At 42.7% G+C, this 18,721-nt stretch overlaps 1 protein-coding gene across 1 annotated transcript; it reads right to left on the minus strand.

Moving 5' to 3' along the window:
* Positions 1 to 577: 577 nt before the first annotated feature.
* LOC133027165 (xin actin-binding repeat-containing protein 1) lies at positions 578 to 8,920 on the minus strand. Its single transcript, XM_061094192.1, has 7 exons — positions 8,793 to 8,920; positions 8,599 to 8,686; positions 8,127 to 8,498; positions 7,731 to 7,809; positions 5,965 to 6,101; positions 5,575 to 5,622; positions 578 to 5,227 (listed from the first exon to the last, which is right to left on the minus strand). The coding sequence occupies exons 1-7, from the start codon at positions 8,918 to 8,920 to the stop codon at positions 578 to 580; spliced, it is 5,502 nt and encodes a 1,833-aa protein (XP_060950175.1).
* Positions 8,921 to 18,721: the final 9,801 nt, after the last annotated feature.

Consider the following 18,721-nt stretch of genomic DNA (forward strand, 5'->3'; position numbering starts at 1 on the left):
CTTATTGGTGATTACAGTCTTGTAGATTGATGATGTAGATTTAATCATGGGATTTTCCTGGATAACATTGTAATGTCTCACCTTAACTTTTTCTTGCACTGTTTACAGACGAAGCAGGTTTTGTGAAAAATGTATTTGTCTGCATTTATTTTTTCCATGGGGTAAACCGGCTTCAGACAGGCAGAGCACATCTCTCGACAAGTTGGTTGAAACTGATGATAAAAGGTAGATTTGAGTTTGATTAAATGAAAAATGATTTTATAATTTCATAATGAAAATATCAACAAAACTAACAACCTGAATTAAAACTGAAAAATGTGTCTAATTTCAAATATGTCAAAAAAAAACATTTAATATTAATAAAAGCACGTGGACACAATGGAATCCTTATAAATAAACAAACAATCAAATCACAACTAACAATTAATATCTTAGCTAATCAAATTATGTACATCACAACTTATCTATCTTTAAGAATCGAACCTGTACCCTGTCTTTAAATTAGTTAAAGCTTGTGATTGATTGGCAGCCGAACTTCTGGGTATGTTGTCGGACTGACCACTGCCGGACCTGTAAATTATGTCGTAGTTTCTGGCTTCGTGGTGACCACAGTGGAAGTTGTGGAGGAGTAAATCCTGTTCCCGAAGTCATCCGTCTGCTCATAGTTGTCTTTGATAGTTTTGGTTCCTCTAATGCTTTTCCCCTCGTGGTCCGTCTGCACCTCGAGTACACTGAGCTCGCGTTTAGGGTCAAGTGGGCTGTGAGAAGGCTGCTTTTGACCTCCCTTTCTGGGGTCCATCTTTCTGTTTTGGGCCGGACTGTTGCACGTCAGCGTCTTTGTTGTGAGGAACTTCTCCTCTGACTTTGGGCTCTTCTGACACTTCGGGCAGATTGTGGTCTCAGCTGGAAACACATCTGTTTTATCCATTTTCCTTGTGGCTGACTGTATGGAGATGAAGGCAGGTGAAGATGGTGGACTTGCTTGTTGTTTGGCGGAGGCTTCTGCGTTGCTTGCACCTTGCCCAGTTGGGCTTTCCTTTGTGGTAGGGTTTTCCTGGGCCTGTGGTAATTTTCTGCTTGACCCGATGCTAATTTTGCTGATATTTCCATTGGAGGGGGATCCTTGCATTGTCCCCAAGGATTCCTTGAACAGACATGATAAACCAACAATATCTGAGTCGGATTTCAACGTAGAGACAGAATAAAGAGCCTTCTTTATGGCTTCCTCTATGTCCAAAAGTCTGGCTATGGTCTGCTCTTTTAGATTCATGATTTCCTCACTGGCTCTCTCAAGATCTCCAAAAATATGAGCCATTGAGGACTTGCTTTGAGGGTCATCCTTCAACAGGGACTTTTCCTCTTTGTGTTCCACTTTTACCTTTTTTTGTTTCTTTTTGTCGGAACTGACCACCCAGTCTGGGACATCCTCAAACACACTCCTCAGAGACCTCACGTCAACTTCACTCGTGTCCTGCTCGATATCTTCGACTCGCCTGAGAATGCTCTGCAGCTCCTCCTGCTTTCGTAAATTGTCAAAAATGTCCATGGCCGCGGTCATGTTCCCTCTCACGATTTCATCCATGTGAACTGACAGCCGCTGTCGAAGCTCGTCGTCTGTCTCGGTTCGTCCTCTCTTTTCCCTCATCTCAACTTTATTTTCTTGTTTAATTTCTCTCTCTTGCTTGTCAGCAGTTTGTAAACTGGTGTTTGTTCCAGTGTCAGAAGGATTGGTTATAGTTTGTTGTGGTTTTAAATTTAAATGCGCAATTTTTACTCTTTTTGGCTTTACAGGGGCAGTCTTTGACTTTTTACCTCCAAATTTCTGGCATGCTTCATTAAAATTTATAGGACTTTCATCACTTTCATTCATATTATCTTTAACAAGGTTTAGTTCCTGAGGGGATTTAATTTCTGCTGTTGAAATCATCTCTTCTGGTTTGTCAAAAGTATTTTTATTGGTGTTCTCAAATGAGCCTTGGAACTGACTCGTTTTCTGAGATATCTGAATAGCTTCACCTTTATAATTTCCTGAATATGACCCTGTGTCTGCACCACTTTTTTGGGGGGACTGGTGTTTCATGTGTCCATCGCTACATGAAGCGAATGTTGTCGGTGGTTGAGCTACAGTTTCTTCTTTGGATTGCCCCTTTATTTCAGTTCTTGTAACATTTGTTTGTGTTAGCTCAGGATTTATGGGGTTACTTGATCGGCCATCTATTTGTTTCTCTTTCAGATGCTCTGGTTTTGGTGGGATGGCTGGTTTCACACCAACAGGCCTTTTGCCCTTCTCTGAGACAGCAGTTGTTGCCGGTTTATTTTGGAGGTTTGAGTTAACCGCAGTCAGCTGCTCCTCGGAGTCCTCTTGTCTCAAGTGAACATGAGTTGAGATGGATTCAGTCAAAGGGCTAGGCTCCTCAGTGACTGGCTTCTGAACAGATGCCTTGGATTTGTCTTTGTGAGATCTGGAGGAATTTTTATATATCATAGCTGCTTTGAAATCACCTCTTGTGACATTAATGTTGGATCTCTCTAAGGAAGCCAAAGCTTGTTGAAGTTTACCATGAAAATCAACTTCATCTTCCTCTTGTTCACGTTGTGTGCCTGAACAATCAGCAATGGATTCAACGTTTTTCTGGACCACATTGGTGTATTTTTGACCCTGTTTGCTGCAGGTTTCAGTAGTTTGCACCTCTTCAGAATTACTGCCTTTATGGCACATCTCTGTATTTTTGTCTGAAATGAAGTTGGAGGCTGATGGAACTTCTTCCATCTTTGGGTCAGAGGCCACTTTTTGGTCCTCATTGTTTCGACATAATTCTTTGACGTCACCTCCTTTCACTGAGACAATGCGTTGCCCGGACGACTGTTGAACAGCCCTTTTGTTTTGTGATGAGTGATACAAATATTTGGCCTCTATTGTGGCCTGCTGAAGGCTGTGGATTGCAGTTTGGAGATTTGAGATTTTGTTGCTGTTGTCTACGACTCCCAGTATCTGAGCTTGGTGGAGCCCGTCATCCTCCTGTGTCTCAAGATGTTGATGAGACCCCTGAGGTGCAGTTGGGAAATTACAAACTTCTTCTTGCTCTTGGCCACCACACTCCAGAACATTATCTTTTCTTACCCCGGGTGTAAGTAGCCCGATGTTGGATTCTTTACAGGACTGGCTCTTCCCAAGTGGCACATTCTGACCTGTACATGTGTGAGAAATGGTGGTAGATGGAGCACGATTCCCACGGATATTTTGCTTTGCTTGGCTTTGTCGATCTACAGAGAACATGCTCTTCAGTCTCTTTACATCCACTGGGACCCAATCTATAGAACTCTCCTCTGCTTGCTCACCTCCCTGTTCATGATGATGCTGTGCATTTTGTTCAGCCAAAGTCGGGTTCTGATCAGCTTCTTGTTCCTGCTCTATTGGCTCAGCCTGAAGAGTTTTCAAATACTCCAGATCTCCCTTTTCAATGCAACTCTTGAAAAGTTGAACATTCCCTTTTACTGTGACCTCAGGTCTGGTTGATCCGGTGCAGGTTTGGTCTTGAGAATTTTCTAGAAGGGAGCTAATGGTCGATTCAATGATGCCTTTTCTTAGTCCTTGATTTTCTGTTTTACTGATATGAATCTCCTTTGTTTCGGGTTCATCAAGCTCCGCAGCATGTCTTGGTGGAGCTCTGTAACTTTTCACATCTTCCTCATCTACATAATTGTAGAGGGAGTAAACCATGACGTTAGCACATTTGTTGGCATCCTCCTGAATGATCACTCCTTTCCTCAGAGAGTTGTCCTGATGTAGAATGTCCTCAACAAGCTGAAGTACATTGGCGGTTTTGAACTCTGTGTCTTGGCTGGTGGTGAACTGATCCTGGTGCACAGGTGCATTCACCACTGTGGCCTCCGTCCCTCCTTTTCTATCCTCCTTTAGGTAGGTGATGTGAGGCCTTAGGTTTGCTCGTGGTAGCAGCTGGACAATGAAGTTTTTTGCACCGCCTTCAGCCAATTCATTATATTTTATCTCAGGGCCAATCTCTGAAAGTGTGAATTTAGCCTTTTTCGCTATCATTGTCTCATTCACCTCAATGATTGATCCATCTGAATGAAGGGCATTGACACGATAAAGGGAATTTAGAGTTTCCCTGATGTTCTCCACCATCGTCTCAATTTCGTCCTTGTTCTGACGCCTAATTTTGTCAAATGGCATTGATTCAAACAGATGGGCTCGGTCCTTGACATTAGTTATGAGGGTCCCCCCAGATGCTTCACTGGGATTTGCTGGGATTTGGGATTCTGATGGATTTTCTCTTTCTATGTTTGTTGAGATAAATGGGTTGTTTTTTAAAAGAGCTGCACCCGTTTTGATAATTTCCTCAAATTCCCCCTGAACTGTAGGACTTGTAGGGTCATTTTCAAAGGCTGCTTCATCAGTATAAATGTCTTCACCACCAGAAAACTTAAGACCAGTGCTTTCACCATCAACATGAACACATGGCCCTTGTTTATGTGGCTGATCTGTGAAATCAAGACTTTTGTTTTCACTGTGTTCGTTCTCTTTGCAGCTCATTTCGAACTTTTGTTTTTGTTTTCGGACTGGCCCTCTCTCTTCCCCAAGAATAGAAGCTTTCCCTCGGAACATATCAGGATTTGGCCTGGATGTTTTCACAGACTGACTCTCAAATATCCTCCTGGAAGCCTGCACATCTATTCTTATCATCTCCTCCTGACACTCTCTGTCAGGCTCTGGACTAGAACCAAATGTTTTGTAATCCTGCACAATCCCTTTAGCACTTTCATGACATGGCCTCTCTTCATGGTCTTCAATGACAGCGGATGTTTTCCCGACAAAACCCTCACCCACTTTTCCGTCTGCCATGTGCGTCTTGGGGGTGTGAGGAGATACTTTGCTACTCAAGGCACAGTTCTCAAATATCAAGCGTCGTGAGAAGACCTCTCCTTCATATCCAGTTTCACCAGCTGTCACCCCAGACTCCGAGCTTAAGACCTCAGCAAGCTCTTCATCAACGGCTTCATCCAGCATCTTCAGCTCAGGGTGGGTGTGCTTCATGAGTCTCTTCAGCTCACATTTCTGCCGCTGCTGGTGTAACTTTTCCTTGGAAATTTGGGCTGACATTGATTTTTGGGAACGTTCCTCAGAACTGTCTGCTGGTCCTGGCTGATGTCTGGGTAAAGGAGGCGGAGGATGATCATCTTTTCTTTGTTGGGGGTCTTCGGCCATCTTAGAAGAACAAAGTAACAGTCTCATCGTGGGGGCATTTTTAACGTAAATTAGCTATCCAATGAAAACCATGCCCGACTGTGCACACATGCAACCAGAGCAATTTGTTACCTTCCAAACCATGCTGGTTCAAATGCTGTCCGTAATCCAGGTGTCAGTGGGTTAGATGAACTCCAAAGCAACAAATGCAACCACATGGATCAATACAAATAAAAACACATGGAATAAATGGCATCCAATATCTGTTTCTTTCCCTCACTCAAGAACAGAAACATGTTTATGTTATTGCGTTATATGTTAATGCAAATCCAAAGCTCACCGTCTTGCATGTCTGGTGAAATCCTTACCTTGGTTATCTTAACTCTTTTCCCAGATTCAGGAGATCGATCTTGTGCCTGAATGGAAACAATAATTAATCCAGGTCAAGTTAACCTTAAATGAACGTTTGAAGTTTCCTTCTTCTGTCGTGTTATATAACACTTAGCTTCTTTATCTCGTATAAAAGCATAATAACCCTGAATTTATGCTTCAAGCAATTCTGATATATAAACCACACCTCCTCCATGTTAGTGGATGGGACATGGACCAAACAAAAAATTCAAAATACACATCAAATAAATATTTGTATAAATATATGATTATCCTGGTAGATCTGGTTTGAATTACTCATTTGATTTTGGCTTCTTTTCTGGATAGTGGACATCCCCATTTATCTATGATGTGGAAATGTGATTGACTAGACAGGTGTTTACCAGTTTTGGCTCCTGTGGTGCCACCTTTGACAGATAGAGGGCAGACAACACTTTGACGGACAGTTTCTCCTTGGATTGGAAGAAGGAGCTGTCTCTGAAGTCTGCAACCGACCTCTTTTCATCTGCAAAGACACCAGACACAGCAGGTTACATTGAAAAATCAAGTGCTATGATATGTGCCAACAAATCCTGTAAGGTCAGCTTCGCACATGATACCTTCAGTATTGATAAAAATGAATAAACAACGATGCGTTCATGACAACAGTAAAGAAAAACGGATTGTCCAGTTCAAGGTTCTGCGTACAGAATTTTGAATAAACGGCTGAACAGCTCTTTGTGCAGCAGCGGTGGCGATGCTTCAGAAACAAAACATCCAATTTCAAACAGACAGCTTAAGAATGGGCACTGCACTACTATGATTAAAAGACAAGAAGAGCTGTGTCACTGTTTACTGGTGAACATTAGACGTGAAAAATACAGCTGCCGTGTGTCAAAATCAAATTTAAATTTGTCACAACATGCAGTGACAGAGAATTTAAAAACGTAACGCCAATTCTAATAGCGCACAGCTTTCTACGCTCACGTCCGTATCACCAGTGTTTGTTGATTTTTATCACCATTAGTCACTCTCTCTTAGCTTATATTTAACAGCTGCCATGTGGTCCAGTTATAAATGTAGCACTTAGAGACAGATACCGGACTCCAATGACACACAGCGAGAGTTAAAGGACACACGAGTCACAGCCAGAGTTGACGAAAGTATAGAAAAGCAAAAGTCTACTTTTTAACCTTGTTGGTAGAGACACAGAAGCCAACAGCAGCTGGCACTCAGGAAAACACAGCACAACAGAAAACCATGTGCGAACAATATGACCTGTTTCTAATCAGCTGACACATTATTCCAAGAAAATCCTGTACTCACAGACTCCACTTCCCCCGGTTCTGCCCGTCTCCTTATCTCCTTTCTGTATTCTGTTCTAACTGATGTTGTTGCCGTTGGTTCGTCCGGTAACGCAGCCTCTCTCTCTCTCACTCCCTCTCTCTCTCTCTCTCTCTCTCTCTCTCTCTCTCTCTCTCTCTCTCTCTCTCTCTCTCTCTCTCTCTCAGTCTCATTCCTGACAGCTGACCCCTTCACCCTCCTGCACTTATTCAGGACTTGTAGCACGCCGGCTATTTCCGTCCCGCGCTGCACTGACCTACTCTGGGCCCACACCAGGACGAGTCAATCACGGCTTCTCGCAGAGTCACTGTTCTGACCAGATCCATTTCATCGCTTCCCTATTCATTCTCGTCGTCAACTCAGCTTTGACCTGAGTCACAGGTTCTCAGGCACACGCAGCTTTCCAGGGAAGGTTTACCAGGGAACGGTTTTATTTTTATTTTCTATTTGCTGTTGTAATGGACCAAAAATCAAAAAATATTTTAGTGATATGTTATTTTACAGGTTATTTGTTCCCTGATCTTTCTCTAGTATATTCATTACCTCCACAAAGGAGGTTATGTTTTTGTTCGCCGTTGTTTGTTAGCTGGATTAACAAATAACTACTGAACCAATTTCCATGAAATTTTGTCGTGAGGAACCCATTAAACTTTGATATGAATCCAGGATTTTTATATTTTTGTTATCTCTCTTTGAACAGTATTTCTGAAAATTATTTTTGCCTCATCCCAGCCTTGAGGTCATGATGCCAGTTTCAGTTCCCGCACAGGCTTGATGTTTTTGATGGGGGAGGAAATACAGTTGCACTCACCATCTTGATAGGCTGCAATTCTTTCGAAATCAATCCCCCCGATTGTTTTTCTCCTCACCGCCCGGCTCTGATTCACAACCTGCAGACAGAAATAATGAACTGTTGGTACTAAAGAGATGATGGACAGACTTGATTAAAATCTAGGAAATTATGTTGTAAAAATGAAATGATGTATTTGATAACAAAGTCAATAGTTTCAAGTTAAAAATGCATTTTAATCTGTTACTTTTCTTCTTCTAACCCTAGCAAAACTTTGATGATTACTTAGAGAGTTGGTGATTTATATATATGTTAATACTTTCTCCTCCGATCAATGTGAAACAACAAGTCTTGTTTTCACTTATCAATCTGGGCCCAAAATTGCACTTTCAGCCTCAAACGAGTCATTTTATTCACCTTTCGAGTCACGTGATCCTCCTTTGCATCAGTGTCATTAACTGGTGGATTTCTTGTCTTCTGTTCCTCCGCTGACCTCTTCACCTCTCCAGCCTCTCCATTCATCAGGGGTGTGATACCTGCTGCCTTGTAGGGTGATGTGAACTCTGCAGCTCTGAACCCGCTCCTCACACCGGCCTGTGTGGCAGTGTTGTTCTCAGTTGACTCAAACCGAGCCTTCAGGGCCTCTATGGAGCCGGCTCCTTTCTGAAGGCTCCCCATCGACCTGCTGCGTGTCAAACCGGGTTTGGCTTGGGAGCGTTCCCCCTCGTAGCTTCTCTTTGTCTGGGTTGCCGGATAAATATCTCTACTCTCCACGAGAGATGGTGTTATCTGACAGTGACCCACACACACAGACACACAAACACACAAAAGCGCCATTGATTGTTTTTTCCACACGGAATCTGCTTTTCTATGTCAGAAATAAGTTTACCTCTTTAAACACCTGCTTCAGCTTAACTTCACCATTATTTACGGAAGGTGCTTGAGGTGATGCACTGACTTCCTTTGTAGTTTGATACCTGGTATGCAAACACAAACCAAGTTAAAATAATCCACTGTGCCGCACGTGTTACTTTAAAGCACAGATAAGATAAGAAAGATGGAAAGATTAATTTTTTCTTTCACCTGGAAACGAGCTGGGACACAGATGTTATCTTGTCCCGCAGTCCCGCCTCCGTCCTGGTGGGTTTGTCACATGACGAGGAGACGCTCCTCAGCGACTGGGTGCGTCTCAGGTTGCTCTTCCAGTCCATGACAAACAGGACACTGCAGCAGATTATAAATAACCATATCACATATAAACACGACAGATAATCAATGACATTATCCGATTTTAAATTGAAAAGAGCAATAGTGAGCAATTTATCTACTTTTATGTCAAGCTAAACGTTTTCCCATCTACAAAATCTTTATCTTTATTCATATAAAACTTCTCAAAACAAAGATAAAAGTTTCTAACCAATACAAAACACACTTTCAAATAAAAACAATATACACAACAAAGGAAAATGAATATAAAACATTAAAACAAACCAAACTCGGTAATAAAAGAAACTAAAACACTAAATGTTTGACGGAGACTCAATAAGGAGTGCAATCAGTGATATATATAATGATTTGGAAGACGTCAATTAAAATGTTTAAATCAAAGCAAAAGAGTGTAATAACCATTACATCTATGGATAAATTATATTTCATATAAGGGTTAAAAAACAGCTTTTTAAATAGAATCGTTACCTTACAGTCGTCAGTCAGTGTCTGTTCTCTGTGACGGTCTGAAACCCTCCTGCTGCATCACAAGACCTGTGAGCAAAGTCCTTTCTCTTCCTCATTACTCCTGTGTAAAGTGATCTGTATAAAATGTCCAGAGGAGCCAACAACAGGAAATAAATCCTCCAAACACAGGCTGTTCCTGCTGCTCATTTAACTCTGTGTCGAGCATCTTTTTGTGCTCATGTTGTGTGTTTTGGCTCCGTCGAGTCCCAGGAGCGTCCGGGAGATGCCTCAGTGTTTGATTCCAGGTTAAATCTCCAAAGCTCAGATGTAATTACCTGATCTTTGAGCAGCAGCAGACCATGCATCAAGAGAAAATTAGATTAACTTTACTGATCCTGAGGGGAAGTCGGTTCATTACATCAGCAAAGAGTATAAAGTTCTGCATATGAGTTACTGATTAACAAACACTGTCACGTTTCAGATTTACGCAGTTATGATTCTCAAGATGTCGAAGTTTTATTGGACAGTTTGACTTTGTCTTATTTCATCTGGCAATGTGCTGATTGGCTTGAATCTCAGGAGTGTAAAGAAAGAGTCTCGAGGTTTATAGCTGTAACTTTAGGGTAACAATTACTCACACAAAACTATTTTTCGAGCTACAAAGATTTTCAAATGCAAAAAATATATACAATCTGTTTTTTCACCACATGTAGAAATCATTTCTGTGTCCCAAACACTTTCACACCTGCACAAACAGTCCATCTTTAAATGTTTTAGGTCTTAATTTAGGTTTGCACAGACAGGAGTCCAACAGCAGCCTGTGAAGGAGCAAGTGTTGTAGAGGTTTGTTTCCACCCAGGAATTCCAGGACCTTCTGACCCTCAGGGGTCAAGAGGTAAGAACAGGAGGAAGCTCTGCTGCCTCGGGATCTCGCTGACACCAACTCTGACCCCTTTAGCCTAAATACAAAGTACTGAAAATGGCATTTAGTACTTAACACAATGCATACAAGAGCTGTAACTGATTGCAAAGAATTAAGCAATGTCCTTATAATATAGATTCACAGATATAGAAAATATGTTCTAAGTTTGTCCTCAAATGAAATTAATTTGCTATGAACTGTTCAAACAGTTGTCGACTGTAAGTAAGTCCATTTACTGAACTACTTAAAGCTGCATTCATTAAGCTATTTGGCCACTTGGGGGCAGCAAAGAGCACTCAAAATTGCTGATGTTTACAATTTCTGTTCTGTGAATATATCTGTTTTTTACTATACTAGATTTTAGACTGAATTCAAATAACCAGTCACCAAATATTTAAGATTTTAAGATATTCAACATGTAATAAGATTGTAAAATATTACCATATTAAAGGAACCTTCCTGCATAATGACCACTTTTACTTTTGACGCTGGAGATTAATTTTACTACAGATTAATCCACACCTCTTTTATCTCACACCAATTTGAACGCAGGGATTTTACTTGTATTTCTCCTCTGACACAATCTGAGCACATCTTTGTGGGGCCTGTTATCTGGGTTTCCCTGTTTGTCACACACTTGTAAAATGCAGCAGAGGTTTTTGATATAATGGCGGCTTTTGTCGGTCGCACACAATTCATATTCACTCTCTTTAGTCATGCTCTCTGTTAATCAGTCTTCAGACAAAGAAAGAGCAACAGCAGCAGCAGCAGCAGCAGCAGCAGCAGCTCACGCCCCTGGGGCAAAACTGAGAGATTCATCCTGGCTGTCTCCCCCACCGCTGCCCCTCCTCTGACTACAAACCCTCATCCCTCCCTTCAAAAAAACCCACTCCTGTCTCCGTCTCCGAGGCACTGCAGAGATGAAAGGGAATAGGCGATGCGGCGCCTTTGACTGTGAACTGTGCCGTGTTATTAGGGGAAGTTTACGGGCCTTGTCTGCGTTTTAAACACACTTGCTTACACCAGCCAGCTGTTAACGTGGGGGTGGGGTGGGGGGGGGGATGTGTGGCCGAGTGGAAAGGAGGCTCCAAAGACTTGCAGCTACTTCTCTCCGTGACGGACAAAGCTCTGCAAAGAGGAAGGACAACATCTGTGCATGGGTCTTGCGTTTGAATGCACCTCCTGTGTGAACATGCTCTCTCCTGAATGAGGATAAACTGAGAGAGGAGATAGGCCTTTCCTATTGCTAGAGGCACGCTATTGTTAGGATGTCCACTAGAGGGCGGTGAAGACCTGTAAGACGCGGCGTTCTGTATTGTCTTACCCACATGTGGTCTTTGTGGGAACATTACAGTCGGGCTATTCCAGGCCAAACTGGGTTATTCCAGTGCACCGAAATAACCCAGATTGTGCAGCAGAGAGAGAAGTGGGACCAGATAGTCGAGGGGAGATAAGGTCACTGCTGCTTGGCAATGATTGGCCAGCGATGCATGCATATGCATATATTTTGAATCACAGACAGTGAAATCAATTCATGCCCACCGAGTATCAGAGCCTTATTCAGACGGTAAGCTGACGTTGCCTCACTTAACCCTGCAGCTGCAGCACTTTTCCTTTTGTCTTGAATAGTGTAAATTCCTATAGGATCCAGTCTCTGCAGCACAGAGAGTCTGATTAGTGGGTTGGTTGTTATGGAGCGTGTGACCTGCTGCTGGATGTTAGTGACAAACACACACGATGCACCTCACATGGCCTGAAGTCATGTGCCTGCGTCTGATATCATGCATGCATTGTAACACAGAGGGCAGGGAGAGTGTGTGAGTCAGCAGTGTGTGTGTGTGTGTGTGTGTGTGTGTGTGTGTGTGTGTGTGTGTGTGTGATTCATGCTGTTGCTACTAGTGACACTGCCATTGAGACAGTTGTTGTTCTTTCAGAGCCTTTAACCAGACTTTGTATTGCAAAAACATGTTTTTTAATTAAAAAATATGGAGATAATAATCAAACAGCCGACTTCTTTTGTCAATAAACAAGCTTCTATTTCAGATAAGTAACTGACATAGTGTTTTTGCCAATCCGGTAATATCTGTTTTGATGCCAAGATGAATTAGTTCAAAATGTTCCATCTGTACTGTACTGACTTCCTCCATGTCTCCCTCATTTTAAATATTTAAAATGTAATGTTTTTTATAATAAAACCTGTGATATGTATACAGCAGTTCTCACAACAAAGTAAGAAAGTACTTCACAAATAAAAGAGTAGGTAAAAATGCATGGAAATAACGAAAAATGAATAAAAACATAGTCATAAAAGAATAAAAACACCAATGACCGAAATGTAAACCTGATCATTATGATGATAAAACTAGATTTAGGTAGAGTCAGGGAATGTAGTACGATAAGAGTACGTTTTTAGGCTTTGATTCAAAGGAAGCTACTGGCTCAGTAGTATTTCCCCCAGCAGGGTTTTCCAGTTCCACTCATGATCAGTTATTAGTGAACATGGCAGCTCTGTCGCAATATGCAAACTCGTGCGTCCGTCCGTTCTTCATGACGAGTTTGACGTCAGAGCAAATGTTCAGCGTGCGAGTCCAAATCAGGAGCGCACACACACCCACACACACACACACACAGAGAGAGAGAGAGGGAGAGAGAGAGAGAACAGATGAAGGCTCTGGAAGTGTTGAGCGAGATTACAAACTATATGGAGCATTGCTTGCATGATTATGATGATGATGATGATGATGATGATTTGACTGGAGAGAAGAAACATGTCGCTCCCAGACTTATTCTCTTTAAAATGACATATCACTTCTTATAATCTGTATTTCTGCCTAACTTAAATCAATGAAACAAAAACAAAAAAGCACATCGTGTGACTTCAAACTAAAAGAATTGTCGATTCATGTGGTTTGTTACTGACACACATTCACATATTTAGAGACTCCGAGTTCCTCGTGTGCAGGTTTTAAAGGATATGGAAGTTAGTAATATCAGAACCTGACAGTGAAGCTTCAACTTTGCTCTTTGACTGAACTGATTGTGAAAAAAAAACACCAGATTTGCACATGTGTTGCCTGTTACAGTGAAAACCACCACAGAGGCCTCAAGTTAAACAGTTTAAAAAAGCAGGACCAGCGTTTCAGAAGTAAACCATTGCTCCAAGACAAGATTATTAAATGTGTGGGTAATAATAATGAATTAGTGATTAAGTTAACGATGTTGATGACAGTTACTAGAAATAAACAATTATGACAAGAGCCTTTATTTACATAAACTTATTAACTCCATGTTTTCAGGGACACATTTCTATGAGTCTGTGCAATCTGGTGCAGATTTATCAGATTTAAATGCGGTTTCATAGGTGCTGCAGCTTTTTGTAACCGCTGTACGGTCACAAATCACATTACACCACCGATGATAACGTAATGTGGCCTCGGCTATAAAGCTTGTTTGAATTTAAGGGGACTGTGGGGCCTCGGTGGAGATGTGTGAGCTCTACTGTCCTGGTTTATTATCTGTATCAGCATAGAGGACAAGAAAAGATCAATCAGAAAATCAGGCAATCTACAGAATCAGCGTTTTATGTCCGCGTTTTATTCAGTGTTTCCTCGTCTATAATGTATATTATTACCTTAGATCCACCTAGTTTAGTGCTGTGATAACCAAGACACCTGTACGGAATAGCGGTTCACGTGGTATATTTTGCCCTGGCGCAGTTTGTAACGTTTTGAATCCAGACGGCAGAGAAACGTGTGGAGGAGGAAGAGGAACAGGAGGAGGAAGAATGAGGAGCGAGATCAAGGTGTGTAAATGTATCCTTTAGCTGAGTCACAAATCAAAGCAGCAACTGAAAAGGAGCCAACTTGAAAGCATCACTTTGAGTAGACGCCGAGCTGATCTACTGTCTACTGGTCGCTGAGCTTTCAGCACATTTTAGATTTTAATTTAATTAACTTGTACCGAGGACGACAAAGGGAGAATGAAAAGCTTAAATGCTTTGATGACAGAAAAACCAACAGTGGGAATCAAAACAAACCCTGGTGATATTCCTGTGTCCACAGAGAAATCACACAGGAGAAACATGTTATCGTCCTGTTGTCAGAGAAACTGGATTGTTGTGTTTCTGTCCCATAAGTGAGTGTAATTAGGTGTCGACTTCACCCAGGCAGCGGGATGTTTTGGAGAACAGCGAAGGAAACTAAAACCAAAGAGTTTCTCAGCTCATTTGTTTCTGGGTGCGTGGTGGAAGGATCTGAGTGGGAATCTATGTGTCACTGGGAAAGTGTTTTCCTTGCAGAGCTCGAGAAAGAGAAAAGTTCAGGAACACGCTGTCAGCTTCTCCCAACACATGGCTATGATTTGTTAAGATACTCGTCAACTCCCTCTTTTCCAAGGCAGAACATGAGTAGTGGTGAGCAGCAAAACATTCCGTGTGCGAGTGTGTTTTCTGTATCTGCAGGTGTGTGTGTGTGTCCGGTGTGTGTGTGTGTGTGTGTGTGTGTGTGTGAGCAGTGTGTTGAGCCTGAGGGGGAACGTGGCTCGGTACAGCTGAGTGGGAGGGACTGTGACCTAACCCGTCCCCTTTCCGTCCACATGCAGCCACACAAGCTCCGCCTGGCTCATTGTGGCCCATGCAGAGGCCTTCCCGCTTGTGTTTGTGTGTCGGTGAAAGTGCACGTTTCACACGTGTGACCACCGTGGAGGCGGCCGGGGCCCTAAGCTGCTTTCCGAGGCTTAGGAGGGCCGCCGCTCGCTGGCTACTCAGAGGGCCGTAGAGTTAGCTACATGCCTGGAGGGGGTGACGGCATAGCTGAGCAGTGAAGCATGCTGCCCGGGGTTTCACATAACAATGCCGGGTCATGGGGTCGCACACAGAGGCCCTGCGTGGTACTGTACACGGCCACAAACGCGCCCCCTTGTTCAACAGTCAAAGAAACAGAAAGTGTACATCGTTCTCCGCCAGGTTCACCGAGAACAACATTTAAACGAGTGAGGAAAATCTTTCTAAGTGCAATTAAGTTAATGCATTTTGCTGCATTTGTTTTTCAGATCTGATAAAAGCTTCAGTGAAAGTGCGGGGGGGGGGGGGGGCAGGTTAACCTTTGACCTGACACAGTTTCTCACCTTACTTTGGTCGCCCATGATTAACCGTGGTGCAGAGGCACTGTTCACGCAGGCACATGCACACGCATTCAGTTTACCCGTCTGGGGAGAGTGCCTCCTGCAGGACTGCATGTTCGCTGCTGTTGATATCACACACACACACACACACACATACACACAGACACACACACACACACACACTCACACACAAGCACACACTCTCCCTCCCCATAGATTCAGGCCATGTAGAGAGCTGGAATATCAGGTTTCCTGTCTGTGTGCACAGTTTGTACTCACAGCTTCACCTTTGTTCCGACAGCGTCAGCACACAGCGGCGCTGCACCAGGGCGCTCTCTGAGGAGACACAAGCCCAGCCACTTGCAAACTCTTGTCACCAGTTGATTTCAGGTTGCCAGAGGGATAATTATCACGGGGCGTTAAAATGGCCTTTGCATGCGTCGGGATAATTGCAAACATATGAGCAACAATGCATCTTTAAAGGTTTTTAATGAGAGCGTGGTGCTCGGGCGGTGCTGGACGTCTGCAGGCCAGAGCGTTCCTTGTGCTTTGTGAGTGGCTCATTCATGCTTTCGTTCTGTTAAATATGTACGATTGTTGTTCCTGCACATTCCCCTCCGCTGCGTGGAACCCCGGATGACCCTGCCGTGGCGCCAGTAGAGGCCGGGCACTGCGAAAGGAGGAAGAGGAGGAGGAGGAGGAGGAAAGGGGGAGGAGGGCGTGGAGTGAATATTGGAGTCAATTTATGAAGCTCAGGAAAAAAGTTGACGGGCACACAATACTGTACTGTGGTCCCGTGTTACACGACGGCGGAGAGGGAGTTGGTATGAGGAATGAATTGCTCCTGTATTCACGCTCGCTCTTTATCTAATAAGCCGTCTCCTGGAGTTATTTAATGCTTGTGAGTAATCAGCTGCAGGCGGGAGAGGAGGCCTGTGTTTTGACTCGGGGCCAGTGGGGCTGAGCCTTGTTGAAATGTGATCCTGTGCGTGAGACGTCACACGGTGCAGCTCCTGGAATGTCCTGTATAGTACAAACTCTAACACACGGGCAACTCTAATCGCTTATCTCTCGACTGTGATACTTTGTACTGCGAAACCTGTCAAATAGGATTATATTTGTGGCGTTTATCTGAGAGAAGCCACAATATTGACGTTTCTTGGCTCTTCTATAATCCAGATTTTAAAAACACTATGCGGTTGGCTGATGTGTGTCTCGGCTCTCCCTGTCGCCATCGACCACATTAAAGCAGTAAATTGAATCAAAGGCGAACCACATTGATTTACCTAATCAAGATGAATTCAGGCTTCATGTGGAGTCACACTCAGTCAAATAACGTGTCCTGAGGAAGCTTCTGACGTCAGGTTCAATCCTGGATTGAGCAGCAAAAGTAAAAACACTGATTCCAAACTTTACCGGACAGGAGGGGTTTGACAAAATGATGCTATGGAACTGCCTTATGGGAAGTGTAGAATCAAGTGTTGAGGATTCTTGACCTTTAGGATATTAGAAACTTAAGATCTGGATATTTAGTCCTCTGTGGCACAGATTTGGAGTTTTCATTGTTGGACCCACCGAGGAGGTTATGCAGTAATTACTGAAACGGATTATTACAAAACTTGGTGGAAGAATGCGTATGGGTCAGGAAAGGACTGTTTACATTTTATTGCAGATCTGGATCAGGTGGAGGATTCAGGATTTTACTTTAACATAGTGAAATGGGAAAACAGGAGGAGTTTGCTTGTATTTGGGAATCATTTATGTCATTTTTGACCAATGAAACGGATAACACTGACTGAACAACAGGTTGTGAAATGATCCTGCCTTTTTTTTTTCTTATTTTTCTTTTTATTTATTTATTTATTTTATGTTTTACTCCATTAGTTTGATGTCTGTTGTCATTGTCCATTTTATTTATTTATTTATTCTTTGTCTGTGTGAATGAGTGGCTGTTCGAGGGGATATAAATGAGAATGTTTGTAAATTCTGCATAAAGTTTGATATGCACTTGAAACTTCAATAAAAAAATATTGTTAAAAAAACCCATTGTGAAATGGGGCGGTTTTCAACATTTTCATTGATTTCTCAGGCAATAATTAAGAGAGCCAAAAAAATGTATTAAGCCTGTTTAGGGGACTGATATTAAAGAGTTTTTGCAATTTGATTTGGTTCAGATTCAAAACAACATATCTAGTGATTTAAATATGAGATAGATATATATATGTGCTCTCTGCACTCTTGCATAGTGGATACAGTAACATTATAATTGCATGTAAATCAAAACAGCAACGTCATAAACTACAGCCTCATAAAGAGTGAAACCAACACCTTTATAAAACATGTCCATTAAAGATTAAGGGCTTCATTTATTTCTTTACAGCTCACTGTATGAAATGACTGTTCCTGTTATTTTGTCCACCCCATGTGACTGCTTCATTGTCGCTGTTTTGACCTGACTTGGTGTTACCGACCCTCTCCACCAGAGGCACTGTTCTGCAGACTGTGGATGCTCACTCCTTGTTCATGGAGGGCAGGATGCTGCTGCAGACACATGATGCAACCACGTTAAATATCGTCACACTATTGCAGCATGTGTGTGTGTCTTTGATATGGATTTGTTATTCGTGCCGTGAATGATGAAGGTCATAACAATGTATGACTGCAAGGGGAAGGCGGTGCTTGTTAAACACAAAGAAAAAAAACATGTAAATGCAGCAAATTAACACGATCCCTTAATTGTCCGAATCATGTGAGAGGTTTGACAAACTGCTCAGCTGATCCACTGATCTAATTCTCTGTGGAATACAGGGTCTGACCCCAGGTTGTTCAGCAGCACATGTGATGCACATGCAGAGTCCTCTTACACAAGGCAACCACTGGATATGTGTGTGTGTGTGAGTGTGTGTGTGTGTGTGTGTGTGTGTGTGTGTGTGTGTGTGTGTGTGTGTGTGTGTGTGTGTGTGTGTGTGTGTGTGTGTGTGTTGTGAAGGCTGGGGCTGGCTGTGCTCATGACCGACCGAGAGATGATTAATTACTCTAGCTTGAAAAGACATTCAGACACAGATAGAGAACGCACTGTTCCTGCACACGTGTGTGGCAAGCTGCTATAAAATAGTTTGATTTACATTTTCATCAACTCAGTTTATATTCGATTATTACATTTGTTCTTAATTTCACTTCCTCGCCTCTTCTTCACCCTTGCGGTTATTCTTCTGATTTATATTTCATGTTAAGATCTCACATAGCTGAAGCTCTGGGGGGGGGGGGGGGGGGATGGACATCTGCAGATCTGCAC

Source organism: Limanda limanda, chromosome 20, assembly GCF_963576545.1.
Source record: "Limanda limanda chromosome 20, fLimLim1.1, whole genome shotgun sequence".
In the NCBI taxonomy this organism is placed as follows: Eukaryota; Metazoa; Chordata; class Actinopteri; order Pleuronectiformes; family Pleuronectidae; genus Limanda; species Limanda limanda.

Excerpts from the sequence above, each read along its gene's own strand:
- LOC133027165 (XM_061094192.1), bottom strand. The coding sequence starts at position 8,920 with ATGGACTGGAAGAGCAACCTGAGACGCACCCAGTCGCTGAGGAGCGTC. Across the intron at positions 6,102-7,730 it reads AATTGCAGCCTATCAAGATG|ATGAAAAGAGGTCGGTTGCA; the intron begins GTGAGTGCAACT and ends GTGTCTTTGCAG. Across the intron at positions 5,623-5,964 it reads AACTGGTAAACACCTGTCTA|GCACAAGATCGATCTCCTGA; the intron begins GTCAATCACATT and ends GTTTCCATTCAG.